General features: G+C 69.0%; 1 protein-coding gene across 2 annotated transcripts; it reads left to right on the forward strand.

Moving 5' to 3' along the window:
* The first annotated feature begins 4,091 nt into the window (after positions 1–4,091).
* ITGA2B (integrin subunit alpha 2b) lies at positions 4,092–15,390 on the forward strand. Of its 2 annotated transcripts, none has more exons than XM_068167153.1 (30): positions 4,092–4,427; positions 4,509–4,639; positions 4,721–4,818; positions 4,901–5,066; positions 5,158–5,207; positions 5,755–5,800; positions 5,979–6,107; positions 6,209–6,256; positions 6,740–6,783; positions 6,937–6,996; positions 7,381–7,433; positions 7,566–7,774; positions 7,943–8,125; positions 8,228–8,273; positions 8,345–8,449; positions 8,573–8,628; positions 8,730–8,881; positions 9,598–9,711; positions 10,346–10,416; positions 10,510–10,657; positions 11,640–11,732; positions 11,832–11,911; positions 12,027–12,107; positions 12,181–12,283; positions 13,031–13,183; positions 13,276–13,386; positions 14,243–14,356; positions 14,592–14,699; positions 14,776–14,898; positions 15,166–15,390. In XM_068167153.1, exons 1-30 carry the CDS (start codon positions 4,270–4,272, stop codon positions 15,259–15,261), a joined length of 3,129 nt encoding a protein of 1,042 aa, XP_068023254.1. In that variant the 5' UTR covers positions 4,092–4,269; the 3' UTR covers positions 15,262–15,390. The 2 variants fall into 2 exon arrangements, with proteins under 2 accessions (XP_068023254.1, XP_068023253.1); XM_068167152.1 differs by having other exon boundaries at positions 4,263–4,427; positions 7,566–7,657.
* The last annotated feature ends 1,665 nt before the right edge of the window (positions 15,391–17,055 follow it).

Consider the following 17,055-nt stretch of genomic DNA (forward strand, 5'->3'; position numbering starts at 1 on the left):
CATCCCTGGAGGTGTTCAAGAGGGGATTGGATGTGGCACTTGGTGCCATGGTCTGGTCATGAGGTCTGTGGGGACAGGTTGGACTTCATGAGCCTTGAGGTCTCTTCCAGCCGTGGTGATACTGTGTGAAATGTGCTCTGAGTTTGAGGTGGGAGCCCTCACTCTGAGGAGGATATTGAGGGACTGGAGCAGGGCCAGGGAAGGACAGGGTGGGAGGGACCTCTGGGATCATGCAGTCCAAGCTCCTACTCCAGCAGGGCACCCACAGCAGCTTGCCCAGGGGGGGTTGGAAGCTCTCCACACAAGGAGACTCCACAACCTCTCTGGGCAGCCTGCTCCAGGCCTCCAGCACCCTCACAACAAACAACCTTCTCCTCCTGCTCAGATGGAACCTCCTGGGTGCTAGTTTGTGCCCCTTGCCCCTTGTTCTGTCCCTGGGCACCACTGAGCAGAGTCTGGCCCCAGCCTCTTGCCCCCCCAGCCTTTAGCTCTTGCTGAGCATTGCTCAGCTCCCCTCTGGGGCTGCTCCTCTCCAGGCTCTCAGCCCCAGGGCTCTCAGCCTTTGCTCCTCCCAGAGCTGCTCCAGGCCCCTCAGCAGCTTTGGAGCCTCCCCTGGGCTCTCTCCAGCAGTTCCCTGTCCCTCTTGAACTGGGGAGCCCAGAACTGGACCAAAGATTCTGGATGTGGCCTTACCAGAGCAGAGAGGGAGGAGAACCTCCCTTGCCCTGCTGGTCACTGCTTAATGCCTCCCAGGACCCCCTTGCCCTTCTTGCCCACCAGGGCACATTGCTGACCCTCTTGTCCCCCAGCTCTCCCAGATCCTTCTCCTTGGAGCTGCTTCCCAGCAGCTCTCCCCTCACCTGTGCTGTTGGAGGTTGTTCTTCCCCCAGGGGCAGGACCCTGCACTTGCCCTGGTTGAACTTCATGAGGTTCCCTCTGCCCTGCCCTCCAGCCTGGCCAGGCCCAGCTCCCATGGGATGCCAGCACAGCCTGATGGGTGTCAGCCCCTCCTCCCAGCTTGGCACCAGCAGCAAAGTGGCTCCTCTGGGTCTTCCCTTGCTCTTGTTTCTGCTGGCAGGTGCCACCAACCCTGCAGAGGGCAGAGCAGGCAGCTGAGGTGAGTGTGGTTCCATCACCAAGCTGATGGCTGGGCAGCTCCTGGCGTCTCTGGATCTGGCATTGCCCACAGTGCCCCCCTCCATCCTAGGGCTGCCAGAGGCTTTGGTGGCCACAACTTGGCTCTGAAGGCCTGGGAGAGGAGGTGAGTGCTGGGGTGAGGTTCAGTCCAAGGAGGATTCCAAGCCCAGGGTGGGGCAGGGGATGCAGCCTGCCCTTTGCTGGGCTGCCTTCTGCTGCTGTCCCCGGAGCAGGGGGGCTGGGCAAGGACAGCGAGGAAGTGCTGCCAGGAGCAGGAGATTCTCTCTCTTGATGGGCAAAGGAATTGCATCGTCTTGAAAGTGCTGCGGTGAGGCTTTCAGCTGCGTTTGGATGCTCAGTGCTGGGAAGGGACCTCCCGAAGAGGAGCAGCTGCAGCTCGGTGCAGCCCCTGCCGCTCGGTGCAGCCCCTGCCGCTCGGTGCAGCCCCCGCAGCTCGGTGCAGCCCCCGCAGCCCTGTGCAGCCCCCGCAGCCCTGTGCAGCCCCTGCCGCTCGGTGCAGCCCCTGCCGCTCGGTGCAGCCCCTGCAGCTCGGTGCAGCCCCTGCCGCTCGGTGCAGCCCCCGCAGCTCGGTGCAGCCCCCGCAGCCCTGTGCAGCCCCCGCAGCCCTGTGCAGCCCCTGCAGCTCGGTGCAGCCCCTGCCGCTCGGTGCAGCCCCTGCAGCTCGGTGCAGCCCCCGCAGCCCTGTGCAGCCCCTGCCGCTCGCTGCAGCCCCCGCAGCCCTGTGCAGCCCCTGCCGCTCGGTGCAGCCCCTGCAGCCCTGTGCAGCCCCTGCCGCTCGGTGCAGCCCCTGCAGCTCGGTGCAGCCCCTGCCGCTCGGTGCAGCCCCTGCAGCCCTGTGCAGCCCCTGCCGCTCGGTGCAGCCCCTGCCGCTCGGTGCAGCCCCCGCAGCCCTGTGCAGCCCCCGCAGCCCTGTGCAGCCCCTGCCGCTCGGTGCAGCCCCTGCAGCCCTGTGCAGCCCCCGCAGCCCTGTGCAGCCCCTTGCCGCTCGGTGCAGCCCCTGCCGCTCGGTGCAGCCCCTGCAGCCCTGTGCAGCCCCCGCAGCCCTGTGCAGCCCCTGCCGCTCGGTGCAGCCCCTGCAGCCCTGTGCAGCCCCCGCAGCCCTGTGCAGCCCCTGCCGCTCGCTGCAGCCCCCGCAGCCCTGTGCAGCCCCTGCCGCTCGGTGCAGCCCCTGCAGCCCTGTGCAGCCCCTGCCGCTCGGTGCAGCCCCTGCAGCTCGGTGCAGCCCCTGCCGCTCGGTGCAGCCCCTGCAGCCCTGTGCAGCCCCTGCCGCTCGGTGCAGCCCCTGCCGCTCGGTGCAGCCCCCGCAGCCCTGTGCAGCCCCCGCAGCCCTGTGCAGCCCCTGCCGCTCGGTGCAGCCCCTGCAGCCCTGTGCAGCCCCCGCAGCCCTGTGCAGCCCCTTGCCGCTCGGTGCAGCCCCTGCCGCTCGGTGCAGCCCCTGCAGCCCTGTGCAGCCCCCGCAGCCCTGTGCAGCCCCTGCCGCTCGGTGCAGCCCCTGCAGCCCTGTGCAGCCCCCGCAGCCCTGTGCAGCCCCTTGCCGCTCGGTGCAGCCCCTGCCGCTCGGTGCAGCCCCCGCCGCTCGGTGCAGCCCCCGCCGCTCGGTGCAGCCCCTGCAGCTCGGTGCAGCCCCTGCCGCTCGGTGCAGCCCCTGCAGCTCAGCCCCCTCCTCTCTCAGGAGCCGGAGCTGAGCCAGGCACAGCTGAACCCTTCCCAAACTCCAGAGCCTGGCAGCCTGGGCTCAGTCCCCAGCTCTGGGCAAATCCCACCCGTTCCTGGTGGCAGCTATGAGACCAGAGCCACCTCCCAGCTGCTACAGAGAGCCGGTGCAGACCCTCTGGGGAGCCCAGGACCCCCCACACTCCCCAGGCGCTGCCTCACTTCCCTCCTGCAGCTTCAGACTGGAGTCCAAGGAGGAAAATCCCAGTTCCAGCAGGGGGCTGGATCAGGGACATGCACCAGGGGCACCAGCTCTGGGGATGCACCAATGCCACCGGCCCTGGGGAGCGCAAGGAGCCCCCACAGCTGGCTGCCCTTAGTGCAGTGATGTGAAATGAGCTGCAGTGGGGCTGGCTGAAGAGATTTGGCCCAGAGGGTCTGGTGGCCATCATGGCAGCGTTGGGCCCCAGCAGCTGCTGACCACCTGGCTTGGCAGGGGGGGACATCTTCTCCTCCAGTGAGGACAAGGAGCCCCCTTGTTCCCTTGGCTGCAGGCTGTCCCCAGCCCTGGCACCCATCCCTCTGTCCTGGCACCCATCCCTCTGTCCTGGCACCCATCCCCCAGCCCTGGCACCCATCCCCCTGCCCTGGCACCCATCCCTCTGTCCAGGCACCCATCCCTCTGTCCAGGCACCCATCCCCCTGCCCTGGCACCCATCCCTGTGTGCAGGCACCCATCCCCCACACCCTGGTACCCATCCCTCTGCCCTGGCACCCATCCCCACACCCTGCCACCCATCTCCTCACCCTAGCACCTATCCCCTCACCCTGCCACCCGTCTCCTCTCTTGAGCCATGTCCCTGCCAGGCAGTGGTGCTTGGTGCCTGGGCTGCCCCTGTCCCACTCTCGCTCCTCTGAGAGGGGTTTGGGCTGCCCCCTGCAGGAGGGGAGGTGGTTTGGTGGCAGTGCCCAGTGCTGGGGGTGAGAGTGGGGAGCCTGGAGAGTTGATGGACAAGGACCTTGGGGGGATGATGGATGGGTCCCCCCCATTTCCTCTGGCCAAGCTGCAGCTGCCTGCGCCCCAAGATAAGCACCCAGAGGAGGAGGGCTGGATTTGGCCCTGGCAGTTGGGGGTGGGGGGCAAAGGCTGCTGAGCTGCTCCCTGCCGGGGCCATGTCCCCCCCACCCCCTTGCCGTGTCCCCAGCTGCCACTGCCACCTCCTGCCCTGCTCTGCCAGCTGGCCTGGGCACCTCCATCCCCCAGCCCAGGGCAGCATTTGGTTTTCAGTTTCTGGGGTCCCCCCTGCATCCCAAACCCCTTTTGGCTCCCTGGTTGGGAGCAATTGTGCTGCGGGGGGGCCCCTTCCTGTGTCCCCAGCCGCACCACCCCCAGCTGCATCCCCCAAGATAAGCAGCAGGGACCTGCTGGGCCTGGCAGTGCCACATTTCAGGGTGACAATGGAGGCTGCTGCTACCCTGCTCCGGGCCCTGCTGCTCCTCGGGGGGCTCTGCTCCCCCCCCACTCTGGGGCTTCTCCAGGACCCCCCCACCGTGTACGAGGGACCCCCCGACAGCTACTTTGGCTTCGCTCTGGATTTCCACATGACTGGGGACAGGTAGAGAGATGCCAGGGTGCCAGGGCTGGGGCACAGCACCCACTCCCCCCACCCTGACACCCCTCTGCCCCCCCCCCCCAGGCCCAGCGTGGTGGTGGGGGCACCCCGTGCCAACACCTCCCAGCCCGGGGTGCTTCAGCCTGGTGCTGTCTTCCTCTGCCTCTGGCCTCCTGGGGACGCCCCCTGCCAGCTCCTGCCCATCGACACTACAGGTGAGGGGGTGCCATGGGTTGAAGGTGGGCACGGGGGGGGGCCCTGCCAGCCTGGCACCTTCCCCCTCTCCCACTCCACAGGGAACGAGACCGAGGTGCAGGGCAGCCTGGAGCTCCACACCTACAAGTCCTACCAGTGGCTGGGCGCCTCCGTCACCAGCTGGGACGGCAAACTGGTGGTGGGTACCCCCCCGCGGGTGGGTGGGCACCTTCGGGTGGCAAGAAGGCAGGCACCCACCCTTTGCTCATGCCTCTGGCCAGGCCTGTGCCCCGCTGCAGCACTGGAACGCCATGGAAGGGCAGCAGGAGGCTTTCCGCACCCCCACGGGCAGCTGCTTCGTGGGCGCCCGCGGGCTGCAGCCCCTGGCCTGGTACTCGCCCTGCCGGGACCGGCTGATGGCCAACACCTACCCCCAGAGCGGCTACAGTGAGCGGGGGGCAGGGGGTGGGCGCGGGGAGGGTAAGGGGTGCCTCTGCCCCCGCCCCCGGGCGGCTCTGACCCTGCCCTGTGCCCGCAGCCTACGACCGGCGCTACTGCGAGCTCGGCTTCAGCGCCGCCGTCAGCCCGGTGAGAGGGGGCCCGGGGTGCCCCCGGGGATGCCCCCGGGGATGCCCCCGGGCATGTGGCAGGGGTGGCTGAGGCGGGGGTGGGAGCTGGGGGAATGAGGTTGGGGTGGGGGAGTCAGGGAGGGGGATACCAGGAGGGGGATACCAGGAGGGGCATGTTCGGGTGGGGGTGCTGGAGTGGGGGATGCTTGGGTAGGAGTGCCAGAGAGTCAGATGCCAGGGTGAGGGTGCCAGGGTGAGGGTGTTGATGTGGGTGTGCCAGGCTAGGAGATGCTGGAGGGGATGTTGCCAGGGCAGGGAGATGCTTGGGTAGAGGATGCTTAGGTCGGAGTGTTGGAGATGCCAGCGTGAGGATGGAAGCGTGGGGGTGCCAGGGTGAGGCTGTCAGGGTGGGGGATGCTGAGGTGGGGGGAGCACAGGTGGGGTGCCAGGGAAGATGCCAGGATGGGAATGGTATGGAGGGGCATGGTTAGGTAGGAGATACCAGGGTGAAAGATGCCAGGGAGGGGATGCCCCAGGGTGGAGGCTGATGCCAGCTTGTCCCACAGGATGGCACTCTGGTTCTGGGTGCCCCCGGCGGGTACTTCTTCAAGGGTGAGTCTTGCCCACTGGGCACTGCCACCCACAGTGGCTGGTCCCAGAAGGCCCTTTGGGTGGGCACAGCAGCAGGAGGGCACCCGGGGTCGGTGTCATCTGCAGTGGCACTGGCAGCCCGGAGCAGGTGCCAGGGGGAAGCCTTGTCAGTGCTGGCACCCAGCCCGCTGTCCCCCAGGGCTCCTGTACCTGGTGGAGGTGGATGCCATCCTTGCCCGCTTCCATGGCCACTCTCTGCTGTGGCCGGAGCGCCCAGGCCGCCCCACGCAGATCCTGCTCTCCACGGACTACAACGATGCCTACCGGGGTGAGCGGCGGGCACAGGCGGCCCGGGCACAGGGCGGCCCTGGCACAGGGCGGCTGGTGCCAGGCCACGGCAGGGCTCACTGCCCTGCGCTCTCTCTGCAGGGTACTCGGTGGCCGTGGGCGAGTTCGATGGCAACCCCCAAACCAAAGGTGCGGCCAGGAGGGCGCCGGGGGCAGCGCCGCCTCTGGGGAGGGCACGCGGGTCCTGGGCACCTTCGGGCTCTGCAGTGCCCTCCCTTCCCACGGGTCATGCCAGCCCAGGAGTGCCGTCCATCCCTGTGCCCCCACGCCCACCCAAGTGCCAAGGGTCAACTCTGTGTCCACTCCAGTGCCAGGGATGTTCTTATGCCCACCCTCATATCAGGGAACATTTCTGTGCCTACCCCAGTGCCAGGAGCTTCCCTATGCCCATCTTAGTCCTCGGGCAACCCTCTGCCCACACAGTGCCAGGGATATCCTCTTGCCAACCCCCCTGCCAGGAGGGTATTCCCCATACCCATTCCAGTGCAGGGATGTATCTCTGTGCCCACCTCAGTGCTTAGAGGGTATCCCTGTGCCCACTCCAGCGCCGGGGTACCCCCATGCCCACCTCGATGCCAAGGTTGGGGCACTCAGGGCTCTTGTCCCCTGCAGAGTTCGTGGTGGGGACCCCCAACAAGAGCAACACGAGGGGTGAGGTGAGTGGTGCCCACTGGCAGCTGCGTGAGGGTGCTGGATGCAGGGCACACTGCTGTAGCTGGGCACCCCGGGGGGCACACTGCTGTGGCTGGGCACCCCAGGGGGGCACCCTGGGATGTGGACAAGGAGAGGTCCTGATGCTGCTCTGGCAGGTGGAGATCTTCAGCATGGGGATGAATCTGCGCCGGCTGTGGGGCATCCCCAGCGAGCAGGTACCCCCCTGGCACCGCCTGGCACCCTGCCTGGCATCCTGCCCGGCCCCCTGCCCACTAACTGCCACCCCACAGCGTGCAAAGCCCCCAGCCCCCAGGTGCCATCACCCGTGGCACTCTGACCCATCACCCCCAGTGCTCCCCTTACCCCCTGCCCCTTCCCACCACCCCAGGTCTCCCTGGTGCCCACTGCCACCCTGCCCACTGCTGGTCCCCCTGCAGCACCCAGGGCTCCACAGCCCCACTCTGTCCCAACCCCATAGCCCTTCGGTGCCCCCCAAGCACTCAAGTGCCCTCTTCACTCCCCCTCACCACTCAGTGCACCCCCTGATGCCCTTGGCACATCCCCCCTCAGTGCCACCCCCTCACCCAGGCCCTTTCCAGGTGGCATCATACTTCGGGCACACAGTGGCTGTGGCTGACGTCAACGGGGATGGGTGAGAGCTGGGGCTGTGCCCCCGACCCCCGCTCCCAAGGGGGGACCCTAGGGGGCTGCCCTTTTGCCTGGCACACCCCTGGGGGCCGCCAGTCCCCAAACCCGGGGACCCTGACCCCCACGCTGGACACAGGCACCACGACCTGCTGGTGGGTGCCCCCCTGTACATGGCCTGGCACCCCAGCGGGCAGCGCAGCGAGCTGGGACGCCTCTACCTGTACCTGGGTGAGCAGCAGCAGCTCCTCCCCCAGCCCCACCAGACCCTGACTGGCACCCACCCCTACGGGCGCTTCGCCGCCGCCATCGCCGGCCTCGGGGACCTGGACAAGGACGGCTATGAGGGTAAGACCAGCCTGGCACGGAGGGGTGGGGGCAGGGTGCCAGGGGCCGTGCCACCTCCCCTCCATGCCCCGCCGAAGCCACTGGGGAGTCTGAGGCAGCAGCCCGCAGCCTGGCGGTGGTGCTGGGCTGGGGCACCCCGTGGGTGCTGACGTCCCCCCGTGTCCCCAGACGTGGCCGTGGGTGCCCCGCTGGGGGGTGAGGGTGGCAGCGGGCAGGTCTTCATCTACCGCGGGCAGAGCGAGGGGCTGCAGCTGGAGCCCACCCAGCGCCTCGACAGTCCCTTCCCCGGCCCCGCCGCCTTCGGCTTCGCCCTGCGCGGTGCCACCGACCTGGACGGCAACGGCTACCCAGGTACGGCCCTGCCGCTCGGCCGCCGCCGTGCCACCCCCGTGCCACCCCCGTGCCACCCCCGTGCCACCCGCCCTGTCGCTGACCCCCTGCTCGTCCCCGCAGATCTGCTGGTGGGGGCTTACGGGGCGGACCGGGTGGCCGTGTACCGGTGAGTGCCAGCGCGGCCCGAGGTGCCCTGCCCCTGTGCCCTGGCACTGCAGCTCTGCGCTTGTGCCCCAGGGGACTGCCGGTGGTGGTGGCCCGGACCCGGCTGAGTGTCCCCGACGGGCTGAACCCCAGGACTCTGGCCTGTGACCTGCCCACTTCTGGTGCCCGCGTCAGCTGGTGAGCCGCCTTGTGGGGGCACTGCCGTGGGCACACTGCCGTGGGCACACCACCGGCACGGGGACGTCACCCTGGGGGTGGCGACAGGTCCCTGAGCACCCCTGGGTGCTGTCCCCCTCGCAGCTTCCCCGTGGTGCTGTGTGTCAGCGTGAAGGGCCAGCGCCTCCCCCTGAGCGTCAGTGAGTGCCAGCGTCACGCGTGGGGGACGAGGGGCACGACTGGGGTGGCACCGGGGTGTGGCGCCGGTTCCATGCCCCCTCCGCCTGCTGTACCCTGCCAGCCCTCAACGCCGAGCTGCAGCTGGACCGTCTGAAGCCCAGACTGTCCCGGAGGGTCCTGCTGCTGCAGAGCCACCAACCCACCTGGCACGGGGAGCTGGCACTGACCCCGGGGGCACCCCCCGTGTGCCACAACCTCACTGCCTACCTGCGGGTACGTGCACAGGGACAGCACAGGCTGGCACGGGTGGGGACAGTGACAGCTCCATCATGGGGGAGTGGGGGCAGGGGTGGGCACAGTGATATGCCCAGCTGGCACGGGGACAGGGTGGGCACAGTGATATGCCCAGCTGGCATGGGGACAGGGGTGGGCACAGTGATATGCCCAGCTGGCACGGGGACAGGATGGGCACAGTGCTATCCCCTAGCTGGCACGGGGACAGGGGTGGGCACAGTGATATGCCCAGCTGGCACGGGGACAGAGGTGGGCACAGTGATATGCCCAGCTGGCACGGGGACAGGGGTAGGCACAGTGATATGCCCAGCTGGCACGGGGACAGAGGTGGGCACAGTGATATGCCCAGCTGGCACGGGGACAGGGGTAGGCACAGTGATATGCCCAGCTGGCACGGGGACAGAGGTGGGCACAGTGATATGCCCAGCTGGCACGGGGACAGGGTGGGCACAGTGCTATCCCCTAGCTGGCACGGGGACAGGGGTGGGCACAGTGATATGCCCAGCTGGCACGGGGACGGGGTAGGCACACTGGTATGCCCAGCTGGCACGGGGACAGGGGTGGGCACAGTGGCACCTCCAGCCAGGATAGGGACAGGGATGGGGATGATGGTGTCCCCAGCCTGGGCAGGTGGCTGCCTGAGGCGGGGTGGGTGCAGGGTGCCCACCAGGCTGCTGTGCCCATGGTGTCCCCAGGAGGAGACTGAGTTCAAGGACAAGCTGAGCCCTGTGGCTCTGAGCCTGCGGCTGGCACTGCCCGAGGGGCCCGAGGGGCTGGTGCTCTATGGGGACACCTTGGTGCAGGCCCAGGTATGGGGGCACACGGTGGGGGCATCACTGCTGTGCCCCAGGGTGGGCTTTGTCCTCCCCACTGGGCCGGGGCACGTGTGGGTACCCCCAGCCTGTCCCCAGTGTTCCCAACCCCTCCCTGGGATGAAGCTCCTCTCGTCCCCGGGGTGCACCCCCAGTACCCCCCAGTGTCCCTGCTCCCTCCCCAGGCTGTCCCCCCCGGTGCCTTCCACTGTCACTGTTACCCCCCCGGGGTGTGTCCCACCTCCACTGTCCCCACTCCCTGCCTGGGATGTCCCCCCCGGTGCCTCCCACTGCCCCCAGCATGACTGACCCCCCCCCCGTACCCCTCACTGTCCCCTCTCCCACCCGGCAATGTCCCCCCCCCCATTTCCCTGTCCCTCCCTGTCAGCATTGTCCCCCAGTGTTCCCCACTGTCCCCAGTCCCTGATGTCCCCTCAGTAACACCCCCGGTCCCCAGCCCCTCCCTGGGCATCCCCCCAAGTCCCTCCTCACACTGTCCCCTCTGTGCTCCCCCCCCCCCGCAACACCCCCCGGGATCTGCCCCTGCCCTCCCCGGTGTCCCCACTCCTTCCCTGCCCTGTCCCCTCTGTCCCCAACCCACCCCTGCCCCCTGTGCCCCGGTGCCCCCCAGACCCACCTCGTACTGGAGGACTGTGGTGAGGACAACCTCTGCGTGCCCGACCTCCGCCTGGCAGCCGACACGTGAGCCCCCGGGGAGGGAGGGGGAGGGGAGTGACAGTGGGTGCTTGGTGCCACCCGTGGGTGCTGAGCCCTGCCCCCGTGTGTGTCCCCCAGCCCCAGCAGACGCCTGCTGATCGGGGCCGAGGCTGCCCTGCGCCTGCGAGCCAGAGCCAGCAACGAGGGCGAAGGAGCCTTCGAGACCGAGCTGTGGCTGCAGCTGCCCCCTGGCACCTACTACCAGGCAGCCCGCAGCAGCATCCCGGTGGGTGCCCGGTAGGGATGTGCCAGGGAGTGCCCAGGCTGAGGGGGGAGCCTTTGGTGGCCACCAACCTTTTCCTGGGTGCCTGGTAGTGATCGGTGCCAGGGAATGCCCGGGAAGGAGTGAGGGCACCGCTGGTGGCCACTCTGCTCTCTGTGTGTGTCTGGTGGTGCTGGGTGCCAGGGAATGCCCGGGGAGGAGTGAGGGCACCGCTGGTGGCCACTCTGCTCTGTGTGTGTCTGGTGGTGCTGGGTGCCAGGGAATGCCCGGGGAGGAGTGAGGGCACCACCGGTGGCCACTCTGCTCTGTGTGTGTCTGGTGGTGCTGGGTGCCAGGGAATGCCCGGGGAGGAGTGAGGGCACTGCTGGTGGCCACTCTGCTCTGTGTGTGTCTGGTGGTGCTGGGTGCCAGGGAATGCCCGGGAAGGAGTGAGGGCACCACTGGTGGCCACTCTGCTCTCTGTGTGTGTCTGGTGGTGCTGGGTGCCAGGGAATGCCCGGGGAGGAGTGAGGGCACCGCTGGTGGCCACTCTGCTCTGTGTGTGTCTGGTGGTGCTGGGTGCCAGGGGTACCCAGGGTGAGAGAAGAGCCCTTGGTGGCTGTCACCTCTTGAGTAGGTGCCCAGTGGTGGTGAGTGCCAGGGGATGCCTGAGATGTGGTCAGGGGACCCTTGGTGGCCATCACCCTCTCAGTGAGTGGTGGTGGTAGGTGCCAATGGTGCTTGGCATTGGGGTCTCATGCCCTGCCTTTGGTGGCCATCACCCTTTGTGTGGGTGCCCCATGACCACGAGTGCCAGGGGATGCCAGGAGTGAAACGGGAGGGCTCACACCCTGCCTTTGGTAGGCATCACCCTTCACGTGGGTGCCTGGTGATGCTTGGTGCCGGGGGGGGCTGATGCCCTGCCCTTGGACCATGAGGGTCTCCAGGATGGTTGGTGCATGGGGAGGTCCATGGTGTGCCACCTCCCCGTGTGCCCACCCTGCAGGGGCAGGAGAAGCTGAACTGCAACCCCAAGAAGGAGAACGGGACCCACGTGGTGCTCTGCGAGTTGGGCAACCCCATGAAAGCAGGTGCCCAGGTAAGCTTCCCCCCTCTGTGCCCATCACCCTGGCATCAGGACTGGGCATGGCTGGTGGTGGATCACCTTACCTGCCCACCCCACCCTGCTGCTCTGCAGATCACTGTGGACATGGAGCTGAGCGTCTCCGGGCTGGAGGCCGCGGGCGATGCCATCACCTTCCACCTCCAGCTGCGCAGGTGCTGCCCTGCCAGGGCCCTGCCCCCTTGTCCCCACTGTTGGCACCTAGGACCCGGTGGCCCCAGTGTTCTGCCAGGCTCGGTGGCCACTCACCAGCTCCTTGTGTGCCCGCAGCAAGAACAGCCCCAGCTCCGCCAACACCTCGGTGGCAGTGACGGTGCCTGTGGAGGCAGAGGCGGTGATGGAGCTGCGAGGGTGAGGGTCGGGGGGCGCCACGGGGGCCCGGGTGGGACACAGAGGGGACCCTGAACCCTCCCTCTCCTGCCAGCAACTCCCTGCCTGCCACCACGGTGCTGCCCATGAGCTGGCAGAGGGTGGAGGGCAGCCGGCGGCTCGAGGACCATGGCATCAGGGTGGAGCACGTCTACCAGGTAGGGTCCTGTGCCCACGGGTGTGGGGGGCACTGCCCCCCTGCCCCCTCACTGCTGTCCCCTGCCCCCTTGCTGCTGTCCCCTGCCCCCTCACTGCTGTCCCCTGCCCCCCTCACTGCTGTCCCCTGCCCCCTCACTGCTGTCCCCTGCCCTCTCACTGCTGTCCCCTGCCCCCTCACCGCTGTCCCCTGCCCCTTACTGCTGTCCCCTCCCCCCTCGCTGCTGTCCCTGCCCCCTCACTGCTGTCCCCTCCCCTCTCACTGCTGTCCCCTGCCCCCTCACTGCTGTCCCCTGCCCCATTGCTGCTGTCCCCTGCCCCCTCACTGCTGTCCCCTGCCCCCTTACCGCTGTCCCCTGCCCCCTCACCGCTGTCCCCTGCCCCCTCACTGCTGTCCCCTGCCCCTTACTGCTGTCCCCTGCCCTCTCACTGCTGTCCCCTGCCCCCTCACCGCTGTCCCCTGCCCCCTCACTGCTGTCCCCTGCCCCTTACTGCTGTCCCCTCCCCCCTCACCGCTGTCCCCTGCCCCCTTGCTGCTGTCCCCTCCGCCCTCACTGCTGTCCCCTGCCCTCTCACTGCTGTCCCCTGCCCCCTCACCGCTGTCCCCTGCCCCCTCACCGCTGTCCCCTGCCCCTTACTGCTGTCCCCTGCCCCCTCACTGCTGTCCCCTGCCCCCTCACCGCTGTCCCCTGCCCTCTCACTGCTGTCCCCTGCCCCCTCACCGCTGTCCCCTGCCTGTCCTCCCTCAGCTGCACAACAGAGGTCCCAGCACCGTCAGCGGCATCAGCCTGCGCCTCGCCGTCCCCAGCCGGCTGGGTGGCCGCATCCTGCTCTACCTGCTGGAGCTGGGCACCGAGGGAGGCATAAACTGCACCAACCCGCCCGACCTCAACCCTGAGGAGGTAGGGTGCCGCCTGGGCACCGGCGGCCGCCTGCTGGGGTGCTGGGTGGGTGCCGAGGTGAGGGTGTCCCCACCTCCTTTATCTCCTTCCAGCTGGAGCTCCCCCGGCCCACGGGCACAGCACCCCACAAGGGCACCCCCGAGCGGGAGCGCAGGGAGGCAGAGGAGCTGCCCTGTGCCAGCCTGGAGGAGCTCATCCCCGTGGTGAGTGCTGTGCTCCCGGGGACCTGCCCCGGCGCTGGGCTGGGCGGGGAAGCGCCCCTCGGGGGGCTCTGGGGGCCGGGGTGGGGGCCGGGTTGGGGTCGGGTTGGGGGTCGGGGGTGGGGGTCGGGGTGGGGGTCGGGGTGGGAGCCGGGGTGGGGGCCGGGGTGGGTGCCGGCGTGGGGTCCAGGTTGGGGTCGGGGTGGGGGCCGGGGTGGGGGCCGGGTTGGGGGTCGGGGTGGGGGCCGGGTTGGGGTCCGGGGTGGGGTCCGGGTTGGGGGCCGGGGTGAGGGCCGGGGTGGGGGCCGGGTTGGGGTCCGGGTTGGGGGTCGGGGTGAGGGCCGGGGTGGGGGCCGGGGTGGGGGCCGGGTTGGGGGTCGGGTTGAGGGCCGGGGTGGGAGCCGGGTTGGGGTCCGGGTTGGGGTCGGGGTGGGGGTCGGGTTGGGGTCCGGGTTGGGGGTCGGGGTGGGGGTCGGGGTGGGGGTCGGGGTGGGGGTCGGGGTGAGGGCCGGGGTGGGGGCCGGGGTGGGGGCCGGGTTGGGGGCCGGGTTGGGGGTCGGGGTGAGGGTCGGGGTGGGGTCCGGGTTGGGGTCGGGGTGGGGGCCGGGGTGGGGGCCGGGGTGGGGGTCGGGGTGGGGGCCGGGTTGGGGGCCGGGTTGGGAGCCGGGGTGGGGGCCGGGGTGGGGTCCGGGTTGGGGGTCGGGGTGAGGGTCGGGGTGAGGGCCGGGGTGAGGGCCGGGGTGGGGGCCGGCGTGGGGGCCGGGTTGGGGGTCGGGTTGGGGGCCGGGGTGAGGGCCGGGGTGGGGTCCGGGGTGGGGTCCGGGGTGGGGGTCAGGGTGACTCCTGCCCTGTCCCGCAGGACTGCAGCAATGCCACCTGCGTGAGCATCTCCTGCTGGGTGCCCAGCCTGGCCAAGGACCAGCGGGCGCTGGTGAGCGTCCAGGCCCTGCTCTGGATGGACACCCTGCAGCAGGTAGTGTCCCCTGGTGGGCACAGGGAGGGCACAGGGCGGGCACAGGGCTGGCACAGCGTCCCCGGGGTGTTCCTGCCGTGCCCTCTCCTGCGCGGTGGTGCCCAGAGAGCAGCCCTGGGGACGCTGGGTGTGGGGTCATGGGTGCCCCGCTGGCTGCTGGCACCCCTGACCCCCTGTCCCCGTGGGTGCCACACGTGTGCCCGTGGGTGCCACACGTGTCCCCGCGTGTCTGCAGAGGGAGCTCCTCCTGAAGCAGTTCTGCATCCGGTCCCAAGCGTGGTTCAACTCCTCGGCCATGCCCTACCGCGTCCAGCCCCGGCTGCTGCCCGCCGGGGAGGCCTGGGTAGGGTGACACTGGCACACGGGGCACAGGGGCAGGCTGTGGGGGGCAGCGGTACCACCCACCTGTGCCTCTGCAGATTGCCACCGAGGTGGTTCGTGCCAGCCCCGGGGGCGAGGGGGCCGTGCCGCTGTGGTGGGTGGTGCTGGGGGTCCTCGCTGGGCTCCTGCTCCTGACCCTCCTCATCCTCCTCATGTGGAAGGTGAGTGGGCACTGGGGGGGGGTGGCACTGGCACGCTGGTGATGCCCCCCCGCGGTGCTGGGATGGAGGTGGCACCGGAGGGACCCATGACATGGAAAACCCAACTGGGGAGTGGGGGACGGGGGGTGGGGAGCAGCAGCTGGGATGATGCCATGGGGTCCCCTGGGGGCGACGCTGTGGAGTCCCCCGGCGGTGACGTCACAGGGTCCCCCGGGGGTGACGTCACAGGGTGCCCCGGGGTGAGGCTGTCACTGTGCCCCCTTCCAGATGGGTTTCTTCAAGAGGACTCTGCCACCCTCCGAGGAGGACACGCAGGAGCTGGTGCCAGGCCAGTCCCAGGAGCCAGGGGGAGCCCAGGGCTAGCAGGGTCCCCTGGGGTCCCCCTGCACCCCCACTCCATGGCACGTCCCCCAGCCCAGTCCCCGTGTCCCCTGCACCCCTGGGTGCCCCCTGTGCCCAGCACCTAACTGGACAATAAATCTCTGCCTGGCACCGTGGTGGTGCCCATGGAGTGCTATGGGGGTGCCCCCTCCCAGGCCCTGTGCCAGGGGAAGCCTAAGGACTGGCCAGGGCACACCCCCATGTGCCATCTGGGGTGTCCCAGGGCCCCATGTGCAGGGGCACAGGCCTGGGGGTGGGTGCTGGGGAACAGGACAGGGGGAGAGTGGTGCCAGCTGGGTGCCCGGGCAGGAGACAGTGGTGATGGTGGGGGCAGTGCCAGGGTGAGACTCAGGGGGCTGGGGTAGAGCTGGAGGGTGGGTACTGGAGGGCTTGGTACTGGGGGGGCTCTGTGCTGGGCTGGTACTGGGGGGTGGGTACAGGGGTCACCCCCAGGGTGCTGGTGCCATGCTGGGGGTGGTACCAGGGCAGTGGCAGCGTAGTACTGGGGCTGATACCAGGGCTTGAGGCGGTAAGGGGAGTGGGTGCTGGGTGCCAGGGATGGGTACTGGGATGCTGGTGCTGGTACAGGGTGCTGGTACAGGGTGCTGGGTGCCAGGGATGGGTACTGGGATGCTGGTGCTGGTACAGGGTGCTGGTACAGGGTGCTGGGTGCCAGTACAGGGGATGGGTACTGGGATGCTGGTGCCAGGGATGGGTACTGGGATACTGGTGCTGGCACAGGGTGCTGGCTGCCAGTACAGGGGATGGGTACTGGGATGCTGGTGCCAGGGATGGGTACTGGGATACTGGTGCTGGTCCTGAGTCCCAGTTCTGTGGCTCAGGTGGTGCCAGGGGTGGGTGGTAGACCTGTGGGTCAGTCCCAGGATGCCACTGCAGTGCCAGTCTGATGGTGGGGCTCGGGGTGGTACCACAGGTGGGTGCTGGGATCCTGGTGCTGGGACACTGGGTGCCAGGGCTGGTTACTGGGCTCAGTCCCGGGGTGCTGGTCGGGGCCTGGGGGCTGGTGGTGGTACCAGGGTCAGTGCCAGGATGCTGGTACCGGTACCGAGTCTTTGCCCTGGCTCGGGGTGGCACCAGACACCGTGTGGGTCCAGGGGCAGGGTGCTGGTACCGGGGATCAGCCCCAGGATGCTGATCTGGTACCGGGGAATGGGTCCCGGGCTGCCGGTGTGGGTTCGGTGTCGGGATGCCAGGGCCAGCATGGCGGGGGGGGGGCGGTGCCGGTGTCAGGGTGGATGCCGGTACCGGGATCAGTGCCAGGATGCTGCAGTGGTGCCAGGGGTCAGTCCTGGGGTGCTGGGACCGGGGCCCGGTACGAGGGGTCGGTGCTGGTACCAGGGTCGGTCGCGGGATGCCGAGGCCGGTACCGGCTTGGGGCAGGAGCCGTTGCCAGTACTGGGAGGGGGGCGGTACCGGGATCAGTGCTGGGATGCCGGTACCGGGATCAGTGCTGGGATGCCGGTACCGGGATCAGTGCTGGGGTGCCGGTACCGGGATCAGTGTTGGGATGTCGGTACCGGGATCAGTGCTGGGATGCCGGTACCGGGATCAGTGCTGGGATGTCGGTACCGGGATCAGTGCTGGGATGCCGGTACCGGGATCAGTGTTGGGGTGCCGGTACCGGGATCAGTGTTGGGATGTCGGTACCGGGATCAGTGCTGGGATGCCGGTACCGGGATCAGTGCTGGGGTGCCGGTACCGGGATCAGTGTTGGGATGTCGGTACCGGGATCAGTGCTGGGATGCCGGTACCGGG

Source organism: Melanerpes formicivorus, unplaced genomic scaffold (genome assembly GCF_026170545.1).
Source record: "Melanerpes formicivorus ecotype bairdi unplaced genomic scaffold, bMelFor1.0.p_v2 SCAF_113, whole genome shotgun sequence".
Taxonomy (NCBI): domain Eukaryota; kingdom Metazoa; phylum Chordata; class Aves; order Piciformes; family Picidae; genus Melanerpes; species Melanerpes formicivorus.